Genomic DNA, 15,361 nt, shown 5'->3' with positions numbered 1-15,361 from the left:
GCAAACGAGACGCAAACAGGAACGCGAGCAAGAGCCTGTGCCCTTGGGGGTCTGCGCTCCGCCGCGGCGGCCACCACGGCCGCCGCCCTCCTCCCGTCCGCTTCTGAGTGTTCCCGGGAAGACACAGGCCCCACCCGAGATCATTACCGGAAAAGGCCGGTGTGCTCCGCGAGGCTCCCAGACCCCTTCGCCGGGACCCCAGGCCTCCCCCTGCCCTTCCGCACACCGCTGGGGTCTTATATCCCACTAGTCTGCTGGGAGTCCTGGGTGTCAGGCCGCTCCTCCCAGGGCTGGGGCCTGTGGGGGTCCCTATCAGCTCCGCGGAGTCTCCTTCCCAGCTGTACGGTCCATTCCCCTACCCCTTGTGGCCACCGGAGGGCCCCTGGGCACCCGGGGTAAATAAGATCTCCCTCATCCGTCCCCCTCAGCCCTCGGCTCCCCGCTTCTGCTGCCCCGTGACAGTAGTTCCCACACCCGAGCTCCCTCCGGCCCAGCCCAGAACGCTGCGGGGGAGCTGCTGCCTCTCTTTCCCTTGGAGAGGAGGGGGCGGCGTAGACCAGGGAACCATGTCCTGGCCTGTGTGGTGTAGGTGGAAAAGGTGTAGCTGGGACCCCCAGAGGAGCCCTCGGGAAGCAAGAACAAGAGCTGCTTAGAGTGGGGGTGGGAGTGGGAATTGTGTGGGAGGGCGCGGCTGGGGGGTGGCTTCTGGTCCTCTCCACACCTTGGCCTGCCCACCCCACCCCCCAGTACTATTTCAGAACAGGGGGGCTGGCTGGTCCAGAGAGGCCCTGAAGCTGAGGTGAGAAAATATGGTTCACCGGCTGTGCCCACTGCACCCACCCACTGCAGCGCGCCATGGGCATGACCTTGCACGGGACGCGTCCCACCTCTCTGGGCCCATTTCCTTCCAGTTAGCGTGGGAGGACTGCCCTCGCCCTGTCTGCTTCTCAGGTGGACTTGTGTCGGTCTCCGCACACTTGGAGTGTGAGCAGTGCTCTCCGGGTGTGCGCAAGCTTTCCCTTGTTCTCCCATCCCTCTCCTCTGCCTCCCCATCGTCAGGGCTCTCTGGACAGCTGACACTGGCCTCGGGCCACCGCAGATCCCTCTTTTCACTTTCTGGGCCCTCCCATCCTCCATCCACCACTTCCCCTGGGGGGCTTTGCCAGACACCCCCTCCCCTGGCAAAGGCCCTGGTGCTCAAAGCTCTCAGACTCCAGGGTCCACCTCCATGCACCGTCCCAGCGGGGTGGGAGCAGGGCCCAAGAAAGGAAAAGGAACAGAAGGCCAGAGCTTGAGTCAGGGAGGGGCTGACCAAGCAGGTGTAGGCTATTGTGGGGGGTCCTGGGAGCCCCACACTCCTGCGGGGAGGTGACTTCTGTGTCCGCCGCCGCCGCCAGCCTTTCTATGGTTGGATTCAGGACCTTTCCCCTTCCCTCTGCTGTGCCCTGGGGTGCAGTCGGGGTCAGAGGGCCCTGGCAAGAGCACTGAGCTCCTCATGTGGGTGCCCAGTGCCTAGAGAAGGGTGCCCGCTGCTGGCATAAAAAATCATCTTGAGGCGCGCCTGGGTGGTGCACTTGGTTAAGAGTCCAACTCTTGGGGCGCCTGGGTGGCTCAGTGGGTTAAAGCCTCTGCCTTCGGCTCAGGTCATGGTCTCAGGGTCCTGGGATCGAGCCCCGCATCGGGCTCTCTGCTCAGTGGGGAGCCTGCTTCCCTTCCTTTCTCTCTGCCTGCCTCTCTGCCTGCTTGTGATCTGTCTGTCAAATAAATAAAATCTTTAAAAAAAAAAAAAAAAAGAGTCCGACTCTTGGTTTTGGCTCAGGTCGTGATCTCAGGGGTGTGAGATCGAGCACCGTGTCGGGCGTAGAGATTATTTGAAACCAAGGAAAATCTTAAAAAAAAAGAAAAAGAACGCATACACGTTCAGGCCGGCCACTTGTCTCCATCGCTCTGAGCCACCGGCCCATCGGGCCCAGATGGTGCCTGTGGCCTACCGATCGGGCTCTCCTGTGCAAGCCTTGCGCCCCAAAGTCTGTTCTTCACGCAGCAGCCAGTGTGAAGACCCAGTGTGAAGACCCAGTGTGAAGACCCCGCGACAGCTTTCTCTTGTCCCTCTGCAGGAAGCCCTCCTTACCCGGCTCGTGTGGCCCTCTGCGACCTGCCCCACACCCACCCACCTCAACTTCTCTTTTCCAGAGCACCTATCCCCCAATAACAGCGCTACACTTATTCTTTTGTCATTATTTCCTGGCTCTGCCCCCGAGAACAGCAGCTCCCCGAGCACACAGGGGCCTGTTGGGATCACCGCCATGTTAAAGCCCCCCACCCAGCGTCGAGCGGGGCCTCGGTGACATTTGTGGAGCAAATGAGCACGCCGAGATGCAGCTCGCGCACAGGCTGTCTCTGGAATGCTCTCCAAGGGACGGGTAAAGCTGACGGGCTCCCGGCAAGAGCGCTGGGGGCGGATGGGGGCCAGGAGGGAGGGTCACGTCCCACCAGCACAACTCCTTTCTCTGGGTCTCTGTTACCCTCACAACAAGAGGCACTACAGGCCCAGAGAACAAGGACTGATCTCGCAAGTCGGCGGAAAAGCTGGTCACTGGGGGTGAGCAGAAGGTCCCGTAAACCGTCTCTAGGCCTGGGTCCCAGGAGGGGAGGGCGGGGCCGGGGCGTGCTGGCTCCGAGGTCGTGGGGGGCTGAGAGCCGGTCTGCCACCAAGCGCGAGCAAGGTGCTGTCCGCGGCGGAGTTATGGGACTTGGGGGAAAGCACGCGTCGCTGGCTGCCGGGGGGAAGTGGAGTTAGTTCTGTTCCTCCTGGCCGTTTGCGCCCGCGCTGCAGTAAGCCCCAGGAGCCTGCGTGGCCACACAGGCGCGGTTCACGGTAGCCGCCTGTGTGAGCTGGAGGAGCAACGTCCTCTGCACCGGCCCCGCGCTCTGCCCCAGATCTTCAGAGGCAGGGAGCTGAGCAGACCAGCTCTTCTCTTTGGGCTTCCCGAGTAAGGCACAGGGCCTCCCAGAAGGAGACCCCACCCAGGCTGGACCCCTCCCCATCCACCGGTTGGGAGGAACCCAACCGCTCCAGCCCCCGTCTTCCCTGCCCAGGCATCAGGGAGTCAGAACAGCTGTTTTCTAAATCTCAGTCCTGTCCAGGAAACTTTTCTTCCCTGGTCTGTACTCTAGCTGCAAGACCCCTCCAGGGCTGAGCTTTTCTGATTCCCTTTCAGACAGTTAGAACTTTAGGCCCCAAGACCTGTTTATTTTATGTATACACACGCACGCATCTATGTACATGCACACACATACGTAGTTCAGTGACTCTCAAGCAGAGAGATCGGGGGCAGCCCCTTCCTGGCACTAAGAGAGTATGGAGAAATCAACCATCTGGGCTGGGGGGCTCACTGTGCCAGGCTCGGAGAAATGCCAGCTCCTGCTGTGGTCTTCCTGGGGTCCCGGCCAGCAGGCCGAGCTTCTGGGCCCTGGAGGTCCACCCGAGGTGGGGGCTGGGAATGGAGGCCCGGAGACCGGACCAACAGATGGCACACACCAGAAGCAAGTTCCACACTTCCCGCGGCGTCTGGGGCCCCTCCTTGGTGGAGCATGGTCCGCCCCAGGGGTCTCGATGGGGGCTGGGCTGGGCGCTAGAGCAGAGAACAGGAGGCTGAGAGGCGGGCTCTGGCCCTGAAGCCGCGGCCGTGCTTCCTGTTTGCCCTGCCCCACCCTGCCCACCTGCGCGGAGCCGGGGTTGGCACCCTCCCTGGCCATCGTCAGTCCAGCAGCTCCTTGATGCACCAGCAACACAGGAGAATGTAGGCAACCTCCTTCAGAGTCTGCTGCAGGCCCTCCCATCCCGTGCCCACCTTCATGACGGGCACCCGGAGCCCGGTGTCTCGCAGGACCCTCCGGAAGGAGAAGGGCAGGGCCTGGGCTAGTGGCTGCATCCGGGGCTGCATGCGGGCTGCAGCTTTGGGGCGTGCGGGAGCCGCCTCTGGGGCCTTTTATCAGCAGTGTCCCCACCCCCTCAGGCCTCATGACTACGGACAAAGGCCCCCAGGGTCTAGCACGGGGAAGCTTCTGGGCCCAAGAACGGCTGAGTCGGCCTCTGTGGACAGGGGTGGAGGCTGGGGTTAGGAGGGGGAGGGAGAGCCCGGCCACCCCAGCCGCCGTCCTCCGCAGCCAGGCCTGCTCGGCTTCCAGCCCACATCTCCAGACCGTGGGGCCAAGCCTGCGCTACCTCTTCCCCCAGTGCCCAGCACAACTCCGGGCTCCTGCCGTCTGGGGGACTCCTGCTAAGGCGGGCCTTGGGAATTGTGCCGTGAGCTCCTTTTCAGTCTGCACGTGCAAGCGCACACACACGCACACACGCACACACGCGTGCCACCCCCTTGCAGGGAGCTGCCGGGTCTCCTCCGGCATCTCCCATCCCCTGGAGCAGGAAGACACAGCTGGCACGGGACAGGAGAGACACAGTTTATTGACAGCTGACACTCCAGGGCACCTCTGTCCCCTGCTGCGGCCGGCCAGGCGCGCGAGGTCAGGTGCAAGGTCAGGTGCGGGAGTTGCGCTCCTCGTCCTCGTTCTCCAGCAGGTAGGCGGGGCGGTAGGCCGGCTGTCCCCCAGGGCTCAGGTACTTCAGGGCCGGGTTCCGCACCGTGTTCTCCCGGCCCCCCAGTGAGGTGTAGCTGGGGGAGCAGGGAGGCAAGTGTGGGGGGTGGCTCGCCCTCCCCCAGCCCCCCACGTCTTCCCCACACCCACTGTCTCCGGAACCCCTTACCCGTGGTCATACAGGATACAATAGGGGACGAAGAGCTGACGGAGAAAGTCCCAGATGTCTCTGTAGGTCCAGTCCTGGGAGGTCAGAGCGGAGTCACGGGTCCCCTCCCTCACTTACCCCTTGCCGCCCGGAAGGAGCCCACCCAGGGTGCTGCTTCTTGGGCCCCGAGGGTGGGCCCCTAGCCGATTCTCTGGTGCGGCTCGCCGACCTACACAGGTAGGCCACTGGCTGTGGAAGAGAAGCCTTCACCCTGCCCCCGGCCCCGGCCCTGGCCTCTCCCGGAGCCTGTCTGTGTGAGCCGGCGGGGAGCAGGCCGGCCTGTGTGGGGGTGGAAATGGGCCCCAGCTGTGCCGTCTGACACGGGGCACCTGAAATGACCTTGGCGCAAGTCAGGGACTGAACTTGGACTTTCTGCAGGCCACTGAGTTCATCCTTTTAAAGCCCCCATTTTGTTGCTTTTAGTAGTTCTTTTTTTTTTTCTTTATTCCGCCCCCCCCCCCCACCTTTTGGCCCTCTCCCCGTGTTCGCCAGCCCCCACTCAGGGGGCCCGCTCCTCCTACCCGCCCCATTTTCAGTAGTTATTTAATTTTAGGAAGCTGCAGCTTGAGCGTAAGTGGGTGGCCAGCGGCCCCCACACTGGGCAGCACAGACCTAGCGGGAGAGAGCGCGCGCCTGCTCTCAGGGTGCAGTGGACGGCGCTCAGGCCAGAGGACCCGACGACACTCCCTCGGGCGGGTGTTTCTGTATCTGAGCCCCCGGCTCCATCCGCTCCCCCACGGGGAAGCCGGGGCACACAGGGAATAGGGACGGGGAGACCGGAGGCCCCACGGCCTCTACCCCGTTACCAGCAGTGGGTTGATGCGCATGAAGGCAGGCCAGCCGGGGTCCGTGGGGCTGAAAGGGCAGAGGCTGCAGGAGTAGGGGTCCGTACGGCGGGTGCCCATCAGGACAGCCTCCAGCTGGGGGTGCCGCGTCCGCAGCTCGCTCAGGGCCTGCTTCATGTCTCCCTCAGCCTCCAAGACCCGTAGGTTGTACCTGGGGAAGGAAGGGGGCTGCGGTCAGAAGTGGGCACTGCTGAGCCCCCACCACGGGAGCCCCAGCCTCTGGGCACCTAGTACCTCTTGATGGTGTCCTGTAGGAACTGCTCGAGCTCGGGGAAAGGGGAGATGCTGCGGATATACAGGATCTGGAGGGGTTCCTGAGTGTCAGGCCGTTTCCTGGGCAGGGGAAGAAAGCACAGGCTTGCCGGGCAGGCCGGGAAAGACTCTCAGCGAACTTGCACTGTTCTCCCTGGAGGGACAACCTCCCGTTCTCGGCTCTTCTGGTCCTTCCTATCCACCAGAACCACTTCCTCTGGGAAGCCCCTTCTGACCTCTGCCTTCTCAGATCCGGAGCACGCAGCCCTGCGTCTGGTAAGTAACTGCCACCTCCCCAACAAGACTGCGACCTCCCCGTGTCCCGGGGATGATGACCTTCACGTCCATGCCCCGGGCACACCACGTCAGATGCTCAGTAAGCGGTGGGGAACAGAACTGGAGGCCACCAGGGCCACCTCCCTCCCATACCCCACCCGCCGGCCACCCCTTCCCTTCTGGCTTCCTCGGGCCTTCCGCAGGGAGCTGGACGGCAGGGCAGAAGGGCCCCGAGGCCTCGCGGCCCGGGGTCGGCTCACCTCCGCGCGGCGGCATGGAAGAGGTGCAGGAGCGCCGTGCAGTCCTTGCCCCCGTTGAAGCCCACGCAGAGGCGGCTGAGGTCGTACCGAGCCAGGGCCGTCTCGATGGTCTGCAGGGCACCTGCCACCTTTTCCCCCAGAGAAGACGCTGCGAGCAGACGGACGAGAAGCCGTCAGCGCGTGGCCGTCGGAGGGCGGGGCTGGGGGCACGCCGCCCTTGCTTCAAGTCTCCGCGGCTTCCCGGGGTGGGTCGGGTACCGTCTGGACTCCCATGCCCCGCAGAGTGGGCCCGCCAGCCCCGCAGCCCCACCTCGGTGTCTGCCCTCTACGGGACCCGGTTTCCTTCTGTTCCCTGAATTCCCACGTTGTCTGCTCTCGCCCACCTCCTGGGCTGACCGCCCTGCCGCGGACGGAGGCCCCTCGTCAGTGACAGGTCGTACCCGGGGACCCTTCTTGTCGCGCTACTGGCCCAGAAGGGCCCGGTGTACGACTGCGCCGGCGAGCTGCCCAGCCCCGTGCCCTGGACAGCACCCACGCCGTCTCCATGCGCGGGGCCGCGGTCCGCCTGCTCCCGGAAGCCTCCGACAGCCCCCGCGTTCCCGAGGCCCAGGGAGTCAGCCCAGCACACGGTGCGCCACCCCTCCCCGCGGAGGCCCCTACCTGATTCGGCGAGTCTGTACACGGCCTCGCTGGCTTGAGGGACGGCGTCGGGCACGTAGGGGACCAGTGATCCCGGGGGCAGGCGAGCGGTCAGGTAGGCCAGGCACTCCTCCAGGGGCCCTTCCTCCTCCGAGTCCAGCGTGAGCTTCACCTGATAGTAGTTGCTGCCCCAGTCAGGGTAGGAGCCCAGGCCCAGCCTGCGCCCAAAGTGGGCCTGGGCCTCGGCCAGGATGGGGGCGATCGAGGCCTCGTCGGCGGCCACATAGAGCTCCCGCAGGTGAAACTGCACAGCAGTGTTCTGGAACAGCCCCTTCAGCCCCTCCAGCACCCTTCGCAGCAGCTCTGGAATGCCCGGGAAGAGGTAGACGTTCCGGACGGAGACCAGCGGCAGCTTGAAGGGCCGGCCGGTGCGGGGATCGGTGCCGTAATGCAGGCGGGCGGAGGAAGGCACGAGAGACAGCTTGGCCCAGCCCTTCCCTCCCAGGGCTCTGACGGCTGCTTCCAGCTCAGGGTGCGGCCTGAGCTCGTCCCCAAAGGCCTGCGCTACTGCCTCGAAGGTCACGTCGTCGTGAGTGGGGCCGATGCCCCCTGCCGTGAGGACGTGGGTGAAGCGGCTGGAGAAAGAAGTGACCTCAGCCGCGATGACGGCGACCTCGTCGGGGACAACAGAGACTCGGCACACCTGGACCCCCAGGGAGCGCAGTGTCCGGCACAGAAAGTAGGTATTGGTGTCCTGAGTGTGTCCCTGGGAGGTGAGACGGGGACCATGAGAGTCAATGCCACGGGGATGATGGGCGAAGGGGCATGAGCGACAAGCCGTGTCTGCCTGATGCTGGGGCACTGTGCTCTTGGGGGACGCTGCCTTGGGCCGCCAAAAAGCCTGGACTGGGCACCGAAGTGAGGAAATCCATCTGAAGGGTCAGGGACAGCATGACCTGCCCTGGGCCTCTTTCTCCGCTATGCTTATGGAGTCCGTGGTCAATTCCTCACCAGCCCTGATGGTTCAGTCCCCGGTCCGCCATGGACGCACTAGGCATCCCCACCACATTCCTGGCTGTTGTTCCTTTGGTCAGTGGCACCCCCAGACACTGTCCACAGCCAGTCGGGCCCTTCCGCTGTCCCCTCTAGTGCCATGTCTCCCTATCTGCATCTGCTCTCTTCTGTGTCCCTACTGCCACCACACAGGCCCTTGGCACCTTTCATCTGGACAGTGGCGACAGCCCCCTGGCCAGGCTCCCAGCCTCCAGTCATAGCACTGCCCGGGCCTCCTGACTAACCTTCCTACTATGCTGCTGGGATTGCACCACTCTCGGGCTCCAAACCCACGTGTTGTTTCCAACCATACACAGAACAAAGTTCAAATTCCTTTGCGGAATTGCTGACGCGCTGCGTCGCCGGTGTGGAGCCCATATTCTTTCCCAGCCCCGTCTCCTACTTCTCTGCAGGGGGCTTAGTGGGTAAGGGTTACCCCGGAGGAAGAGAGAATCGGGCTGGAATCCCAGCTCTACCACTGTGAGCTCTGCTACCTCCGGCAAGCTTCTCAGTCTCGTAATCTATTAACTGAGATTTATGGTAAAAGTATCAAACCTCGTGGGAATGTTCTAAGGATGAGTAAGACCGCCTCTGTGATATATCCAGCTGCCGGGCCCTAGTAAACCCCTCAGAAAACAGGGTCAGTGCTGCTATTCCAACCTGATGCCTACCATGACCTCTCGAAAGACTTCCGGATTGTTCAGAAGGGATTTCTCCCATCTAGGACTTTCCTTCTATTTTGCTTACTCACTCTGCTGAATGCCTTGGGTCATTTTCCCAACAGGTTGGCTAGAACTTCCGCGATAGCACATGCACCCATTCCTCCTTGACCTGATGGACTCCTTGTCATGGCTGTAAGGTCCCTTCTACCTCTATAAGCCCCTTGACAAACCGTAGTGACTTTGCTACAAGTTTTCAACAGAGTAACTGAAAGAACAAAGAGTCGCTTTCCCTGTAATAGGCTGGACTCAGGCCAGGACCCTACTGCAGCAAGGGGACTCCCCAGCGGACTGCCTCCCCTCAACAGAAGGGCTGCAGGCGCTTAGGGATGGGAGGATGCCACCCCCTCCCCCCTCTCCTGTCCCAGACACACCTTGAGGATCTCATCTCCAACAATGATGATGCCCGCCGTCACGCTGCGCCCTGGGGGAGGGTCAAAGGCCCTAGATGCCATGGTCCTGCCTTCTCTGCCCCTCTGCAAGGCCCTCCAGAAGCCACCCAGGGCCCCCAAAAGGGGTCGAAAGCACGGGAGTCGCGCCAGGTCTACAGGGCACTGGGGGCCATGGCCTGAAAACAGGGGGGTCTGGGGTCAAGGGAACCTGGAGGAGCCAGAGAGGACACCGGGGGAGAGCGGGAGTGCACGTTCTTCCTCGGAGGAAGACCTCGCCAGGCGCTGGGTAAGAGCGTCCTTTATCCCAGCCTCTAAGAAACGGGTTCTCAAACCCCAGCCCCGGTCTCTTCACATGTCTTCCGGGCTTGGCTCTAGTCTCAAAACGTCCTGCTCTCCCGGCACCCACCCCTTTGAACAGGTCTGCGCGCCGAGCTCGGCGCCTGCACCTGCAAATACCTCCTCTCGGGGGGCACCGTGCCTTCAAGTGCCTCGACCCCTTAAGACGCCCCCTCCCCGCTTCGCCCCGGGGCTCAGGCGCCTCTCGCACACGCGCCCGCACCCTCTCCGGCCTGCAGTCCCGTCCCCCCGCCTCGCCGCAGCCCGCCCCGCTCTTCCACGTCCCCACCTGCCTCTCGGGCCCTTGCCCGGCTCGCGCCCTCTGCTCCCGCACGTCCCGGGCGGCCGCCGCACGCAGTCCCGCCTCACACCCGCACCTGCTCACAGCAGTTGGCCACCTCGGCTGTCGCTCACACGAGTTCCAAGGGCCCATTGGTGCAGCTGGCTGTCGCTCGCCCGCCTTAGCGGGGGGGCGGGGGCGGGAGGAGCGCCGGGTTGTCATTGGCGACAAGCGCGTGGCCACGCCCCCCGGAACTGCGGGGGCGGGGCCGGGGCCGCGGGGGCGGGCCCGGGCCGCGGAAGGGGCGGTGGTGGGCGGTGCTCCAAGGCCTTGGGGTGCGCTCTCCGCGGAGGCAGGTGAAGGGAGGCGTGACTCTCACTTCTGTCCCGTTTTCAAGTTCTCGTGTGCACGTGCTGTCCGGCACTAGCCTAACTCCAGGCGCAGGGGCTGCCGCCGGAGGGGTTGTATGAAGTAGCGCAGGCCAGCTGCGGGGACACCAGGTGTCAGCACTGCCTGGGGTAGGAGAATCTTGGAGGGGAGCTTTCACTTACCTGCGTTATAAACGGTAATGCCATAAGCTTGTGCTTCACTTGTTGACAAGACCCCCCCCGCCCCAGAGTGCTCAGTTTAACGTCATCATTGCCCTATTACTGGTTTCGCAGGTACCACTGAGGGCAGCCGACTAGGCCGTGCTGTGTGTCCACCTCGGATTCTCATGTCATCCCAGTTTATCTTCATTTCAGTTGCCTTTGGTCTAAAAGTGTTTCTTAAATTTTAATGTTTCATCTGGGACCTTTTTAAAAATTGTTTTATTTTAAGGAGTATTTCTGCCCAAGGTGCATTTTGAGCTCACTACCCAGAGTCGTGCGCTCTACTGACTGAGCAGGCCAGGTGCTCCCACTGGGGACCTTCTTTTTTTTTTTTTTTTTTTGGGGGGGGGACCTTCTTGATAGGCTGGTTTAGTCTCCCCCATGCCAGAGGTTTGGGTGGGAGCCTGGGATCTGCATTTAGCAAGCTCTCCGGTCGTGCGGATGCTCCCGGTTCCTAGACTGCTCTCTGCAGTAAACCCTCTTGAGTTCACTCATCACGTGGAGAACAGTTGAACCACACCCACCCTCGTTTTACTCTAAGGCCCAAGACAGACAATCCCCATTTTACAGATGGGCCACAGGCTAAGAAAAGTTAGGAGTGCCACACAGCAACCACAAAACACTAAAGTGAGAGGAAGAGCCTGGCTTCTAGACCATTCTTTCTCAAGCAATAAGCCCTGTGTGTGTGGTGACCCTGATGTGGGACTCCATCCCAGCACTCTGGTATGACGACCTGAGCTGAAGGCAGATGCCCAACTGAGCCACCCAGGTGCCCCCTTAATTTTTTCCTCATTTTGAAGATTTTATTTATTTGAGAGAGAGAGCACAGAGGGAGTGTGAGAGGGAGAAGCAGGCTCCCTGCTGGGTAGGGAGCCTGACACAGGACTCAATCCCAGGACTCTGAGATCATGACCTGAGCCAAAGGCAGATGCTTAATGACTGAGCCATCAGAGTGTCCCCGAAAAAAATTTTTTTAAAGGCAAAACAGAAGTCCCACTTGGCTAATGATATGTCACAGGACCCATTATCTTTACTAGTAGTGCCGCTAACATTTGACCACCCCTCCCACAAAAAAGCTCTGGTCCAATTCTTTAGTAGTGGGTTCTCAAGCCTGAGTGATCACCGGAAAGCTGGTGCAAACATTGCTGGGCCCAACCCTCAGAGTTCCTGATTCAGAAGGTCAAGGTGGAGCCCAGTAGTTTGCATCTCTAACAAGGTCTCAGTGTGGCCTATGCTGCTGGTTCCGGGAATACAACTGAACTAAGACAGGGAGAAGGGAGAAGATTCACTTCCTTGATTAGTACTACTGTTAGTCTCTCCACCCAACACGGGGCAGCAACTCTGCAACCCTGAGATCCACTCTGCCCATTCCACGGACTGAGCCAGTCTAGTACCCCCGGGACACATGTTTTCTAGAACTACAGCTTATATCTGTTTTCTCAAAGGTTAATACTCCAACTACCTGCATAAAAATGCTTGGAAATCCCCACATCCAGGCCACACCCCAGACCAAATAAGGCACTCTCTAAGAAATGACTTAGGCATCAGTACTAGTCACTATGAACAGCCGGGGCTGCCCCCTCCCCCTCTGCCCCAGGTAATAGGCCACAGGTAGGCCTGAGCCTTAGGCTGGGCAGGAAGTGGAGCGCAGGTGCACCCTCTGGCTTATAGCCTCCTCCCTTTACCCTCTTGTGCCCATCAAGTATCAGGACTGCGATAAAGGCAGCATCCCTGACCGTAGGAAAGTTGATTTGTTTTGATGAGATGACGTCTCTCTATAACCTCTACCTAAGGCTAACAGAGCTACATATATTTCAGAAGTTTGACAGAAAGTCTGCTTAAAGTAGATTAAAAACCAGTTACCTGAATGTTGAAATAAACCTCATTATCAGCAAAGAGCTGAACTGCATTATCTAACCGAAGGGAATATAATCAGAAACACGGTACTGAGTGCAATGCTCACCCTGAGAGAACAGAAAACCTTTACAATTAAAAAATTAGATTATAAAAACTTCCTCTTTAATCAAGACTTTTTAACATGGAACAGATTTCTTGAATAAAATGAAAAGTTTCCAATACATTGAAACAAACCACCATCATACAACACCTGGCAGGAAACAAAACCAAACAGCAAGTTTACACAGTCCCTGTGGCAGCCACGGCCTCACCCTCGGATGCTGCCTCTGTCCAGCACATGTGTTCTGCCGGGTACACAGCTCAGCGTGGTTTCTGGGGTGACGCGCAGCGGAGGCCGCAGCCCGAAGACCGCTTGCCCCCCTGGCTGGGCCGTGGTGCTGTCGGCTCTGCTCCAGCAAAGCAGTCAGCAGCACATTCAAACAGTGTCCTGACCATCCTTTAAATATCAAAGTGAGAAAAAGAAGGCGACATAACGATGCTGTCGGGAAGATGTCAGCAAGCGAGGGCAGCTGTGTGAAGCTTGAGGCCGAAGCGGCAGCCGGCTTCATTTCTTCGGCTTCTTGGGCAGCGGCCGTCGGAACAACAAGATGTGAGGTTCTGAAAGAGGGAGGGGAATCAAAGGGACGTGCTCGCACCGATCTCTGCACTTCCCAGGTGTCACCCGCTCAGACCTTTCCGACTAAACGCAGATGTAAGCGTCGGCCTCAGACACAGCCCCTCGCGCCGGGCTGTCAGCCCGAGCCCAGAACTGTTAGCATCAGCACCTCTGCTGTTGGTACAGCCCTGTGGGCCTTTTTTAGCTCTGCCCAGCCGCTTGGGGTCTGGTGTCTTATCAAGAAATATACCTTCCTTGGCTTACTTGGAACACATCCAAGAATTCACTTTCTGATGGAGAATGATGCAGGGACCATAACCTCTACTGGGATCTGCGTGGCCTTAGGAAAAAAAGGGTACACTCGGACTGAACTAGAGATGAAAGGAGGTTTTTCAGGGACAGGTTGTCTCTGAACCTCCCAGATACTCTCCTCTTATTTTTGGTCACTCCACTTTTTCTAGATGGCTGGTGAGGAACCAATAAAGCACCCTTACCATCCTCCCCCATTTGTCTGGGTTATATGATCTCATCATTCCCTCTTTCCCCTGGGGAAGGAGCCCTTCGTGGTTGCTCTCAGACGCTGCACCAACCTGGTTCGTGGATCATGTAATGGACCCATCCCTGACTCTGCTGCACTCCAAGGTTCCTCCATTCCGATTCAGACATCAGATGGGTCTTGGGGACGAGCTTGGCGATGTCCTTGGGCAACATGACATGCCTGCAACAGAAGCATGGGAAGGGGGGTGACTCACGTCAGTACTGGGTGCAGTCTGCTAGACGAGAGCTTGCACACAAAGCAGAGAGGGCAGGAAGGAAAAACCGGCTTCTGACAGTAGGGAGTTTATGCAACTTATTGTGGGGTGGAGGCAGCTACAAAGCCCAGTTATGTAAATCCTCACCAGAGCCGGTTTTAACCACACATTCGTGAGTAACTCAAGGGAAGGGGCACTCTTTTCCTGCCTTCCTGGGGCTCAGGCTGCGGTTTACTCTAGAACACATCACGGCAGCCCCAGGACACACACAGTCAGTCATTAAAAGTAGTTTTGAAAAGGACTGGTTTTTCGGAAGAAAAGCCTCGGGGAGAGCCGTGTGAAGAGCCACCACTAAACGTGAAATGGCCATGTCCTCCCCTCCACGGTCACCCCTGATCTCGTTTCCCTGCTTTGACGAGAGCTGCCCTGAGACGTCTTCCCAAGTTCTCCTAACCAGGGCTAAGACCCCTTTCGTGGCGAAAAATTACTCCGACACGAACTGGGCTGACCCAGAGTCCCTCAGGCTCGGTGGAAACACACCAGATGTGTGGCCAAAAACAGCGGCGGAGATGCTCTGCAAAGGCCCCGCTCTAGTCCCAATACGTGACCACAGCTTCCACTCCGACAGCTCCTGGCACGGGCTGCCTTCCACACGCGGTCGGATCGGCCGCACAAACCCATCCCCAAGGCCTCCCCCGGTCCTAAACCGCGACAGCACCGCCAGGCCCCACCGCCTAGCTAGCCCCGCAGGGTCAGCGCGCCCCGAGCCCCGCACTCGGCTGGAAAACAAACCCGAGCCCGGCACGTTTCCACAGACACCAGCCGGGCAGCGGCGGGAAGCGCCACGCACTCGGGCCGGCCCCTCGCTCTTCGCGACCTCCCGGCGGTCAGACGCCAGCCCGCGGCGAGCGCCACCGGCCCCCGCGCGGCCGCCCCGCCGCCCCGCCGCCCCGGAGCCCGGCAGGCTCTGCTCCGACTCTGCGGGCTCCGACGCCGCGGGGGACCTCGCAGCCCCCTCCCCGGCCAGCCGCACGCCCACGCCCCCCCCCCCCCGGAGCCCTCCAGCGCCGCCGCCGCACCCCCTCCCCGGCAGGCTCCGCAAGGCCAAGTTCGACGTGCCCGGGGCCGCTCGAGAACGCTCCAGAGCCCTGTGAGGGCGGAGGGGGGTCCGCCTCCCACAAGAGCCACGCCCCCTCCGCCCAATCCCCAGCTCAGGGCCCACTCGGAGCTCCCCGGGTCCGCACGCCGCCGCGCCGCCCGGCCCTCGCGCATGTGCCCTGCGCTCCCCGCCCGCGTCCCGGAATCTCTCGCGCATGCGCCGGTCCTGTCGCCTCAGCGCCGGTCCTGTCGCCTCAGCCCCGGTGACTAACTCCTCTTGCCCTCCCTTGTCAAAGTTCGCGACCTCGTTATGGGCCCCGCGCCGGCACTAACCGGTACTCGAACTCCTCGTCGTCGTATTTGTCCGAGTAGTAAATCTGTTTGTGCGACATGATCGCTCCGTCTGAGGACCGTCAGGCCCGCGCCGCCAACCTCCAAACAACTCCCAGCAGCACGCGCTCCCACCCACTTTGGCCTCGCTTTCAAACACGCCGCCCGCGCTTCCTATTGGTCCCTTTGGTTTAAGGCGGGACGTCTCCACCTTCCAGCC

General features: G+C 60.8%; 3 protein-coding genes across 6 annotated transcripts; all 3 read right to left on the bottom strand.

The window, feature by feature from the left end:
• Positions 1–3,761: 3,761 nt before the first annotated feature.
• LENEP (lens epithelial protein) lies at positions 3,762–3,953 on the bottom strand (the record flags this gene model as incomplete). Its single annotated transcript, XM_080824900.1, has 1 exon — positions 3,762–3,953. The coding sequence occupies exon 1, from the start codon at positions 3,945–3,947 to the stop codon at positions 3,762–3,764; it is 186 nt and encodes a 61-aa protein (XP_080681026.1). The 5' UTR covers positions 3,948–3,953.
• A 497-nt stretch (positions 3,954–4,450) lies between these two features.
• On the bottom strand, positions 4,451–9,954 carry FLAD1 (flavin adenine dinucleotide synthetase 1). 3 transcript variants are annotated; one of them, XM_080824881.1, is made up of 8 exons: positions 9,869–9,954; positions 9,226–9,419; positions 7,101–7,845; positions 6,441–6,588; positions 5,887–5,985; positions 5,614–5,803; positions 4,769–4,842; positions 4,451–4,676 (listed from the first exon to the last, which is right to left on the bottom strand). In XM_080824881.1, exons 2-8 carry the CDS (start codon positions 9,304–9,306, stop codon positions 4,541–4,543), a joined length of 1,473 nt encoding a protein of 490 aa, XP_080681007.1. In that variant the 5' UTR covers positions 9,307–9,419; positions 9,869–9,954; the 3' UTR covers positions 4,451–4,540. The 3 variants fall into 3 exon arrangements, with proteins under 3 accessions (XP_080681007.1, XP_080681008.1, XP_080681009.1); XM_080824882.1 differs by having other exon boundaries at positions 9,873–9,905; XM_080824883.1 differs by having other exon boundaries at positions 9,803–9,869.
• Positions 9,955–12,446: 2,492 nt separating this feature from the next.
• CKS1B (CDC28 protein kinase regulatory subunit 1B) lies at positions 12,447–15,336 on the bottom strand. Of its 2 annotated transcripts, none has more exons than XM_080824898.1 (3): positions 15,145–15,336; positions 13,552–13,679; positions 12,447–12,963 (listed from the first exon to the last, which is right to left on the bottom strand). In XM_080824898.1, exons 1-3 carry the CDS (start codon positions 15,201–15,203, stop codon positions 12,911–12,913), a joined length of 240 nt encoding a protein of 79 aa, XP_080681024.1. In that variant the 5' UTR covers positions 15,204–15,336; the 3' UTR covers positions 12,447–12,910. The 2 variants fall into 2 exon arrangements, with proteins under 2 accessions (XP_080681024.1, XP_080681025.1); XM_080824899.1 differs by lacking the exon at positions 15,145–15,336 and adding an exon at positions 14,936–14,986.
• Between the last annotated feature and the right edge of the window lie 25 nt (positions 15,337–15,361).

The sequence above is a fragment of the Martes martes genome, assembly GCF_963455335.1.
Source record: "Martes martes genome assembly, chromosome: 15".
Classification (NCBI taxonomy): domain Eukaryota; kingdom Metazoa; phylum Chordata; class Mammalia; order Carnivora; family Mustelidae; genus Martes; species Martes martes.
The sequence above is the reverse complement of the archived record's forward strand: the minus strand, read 5'-3'. Positions and strand labels throughout refer to the sequence as shown.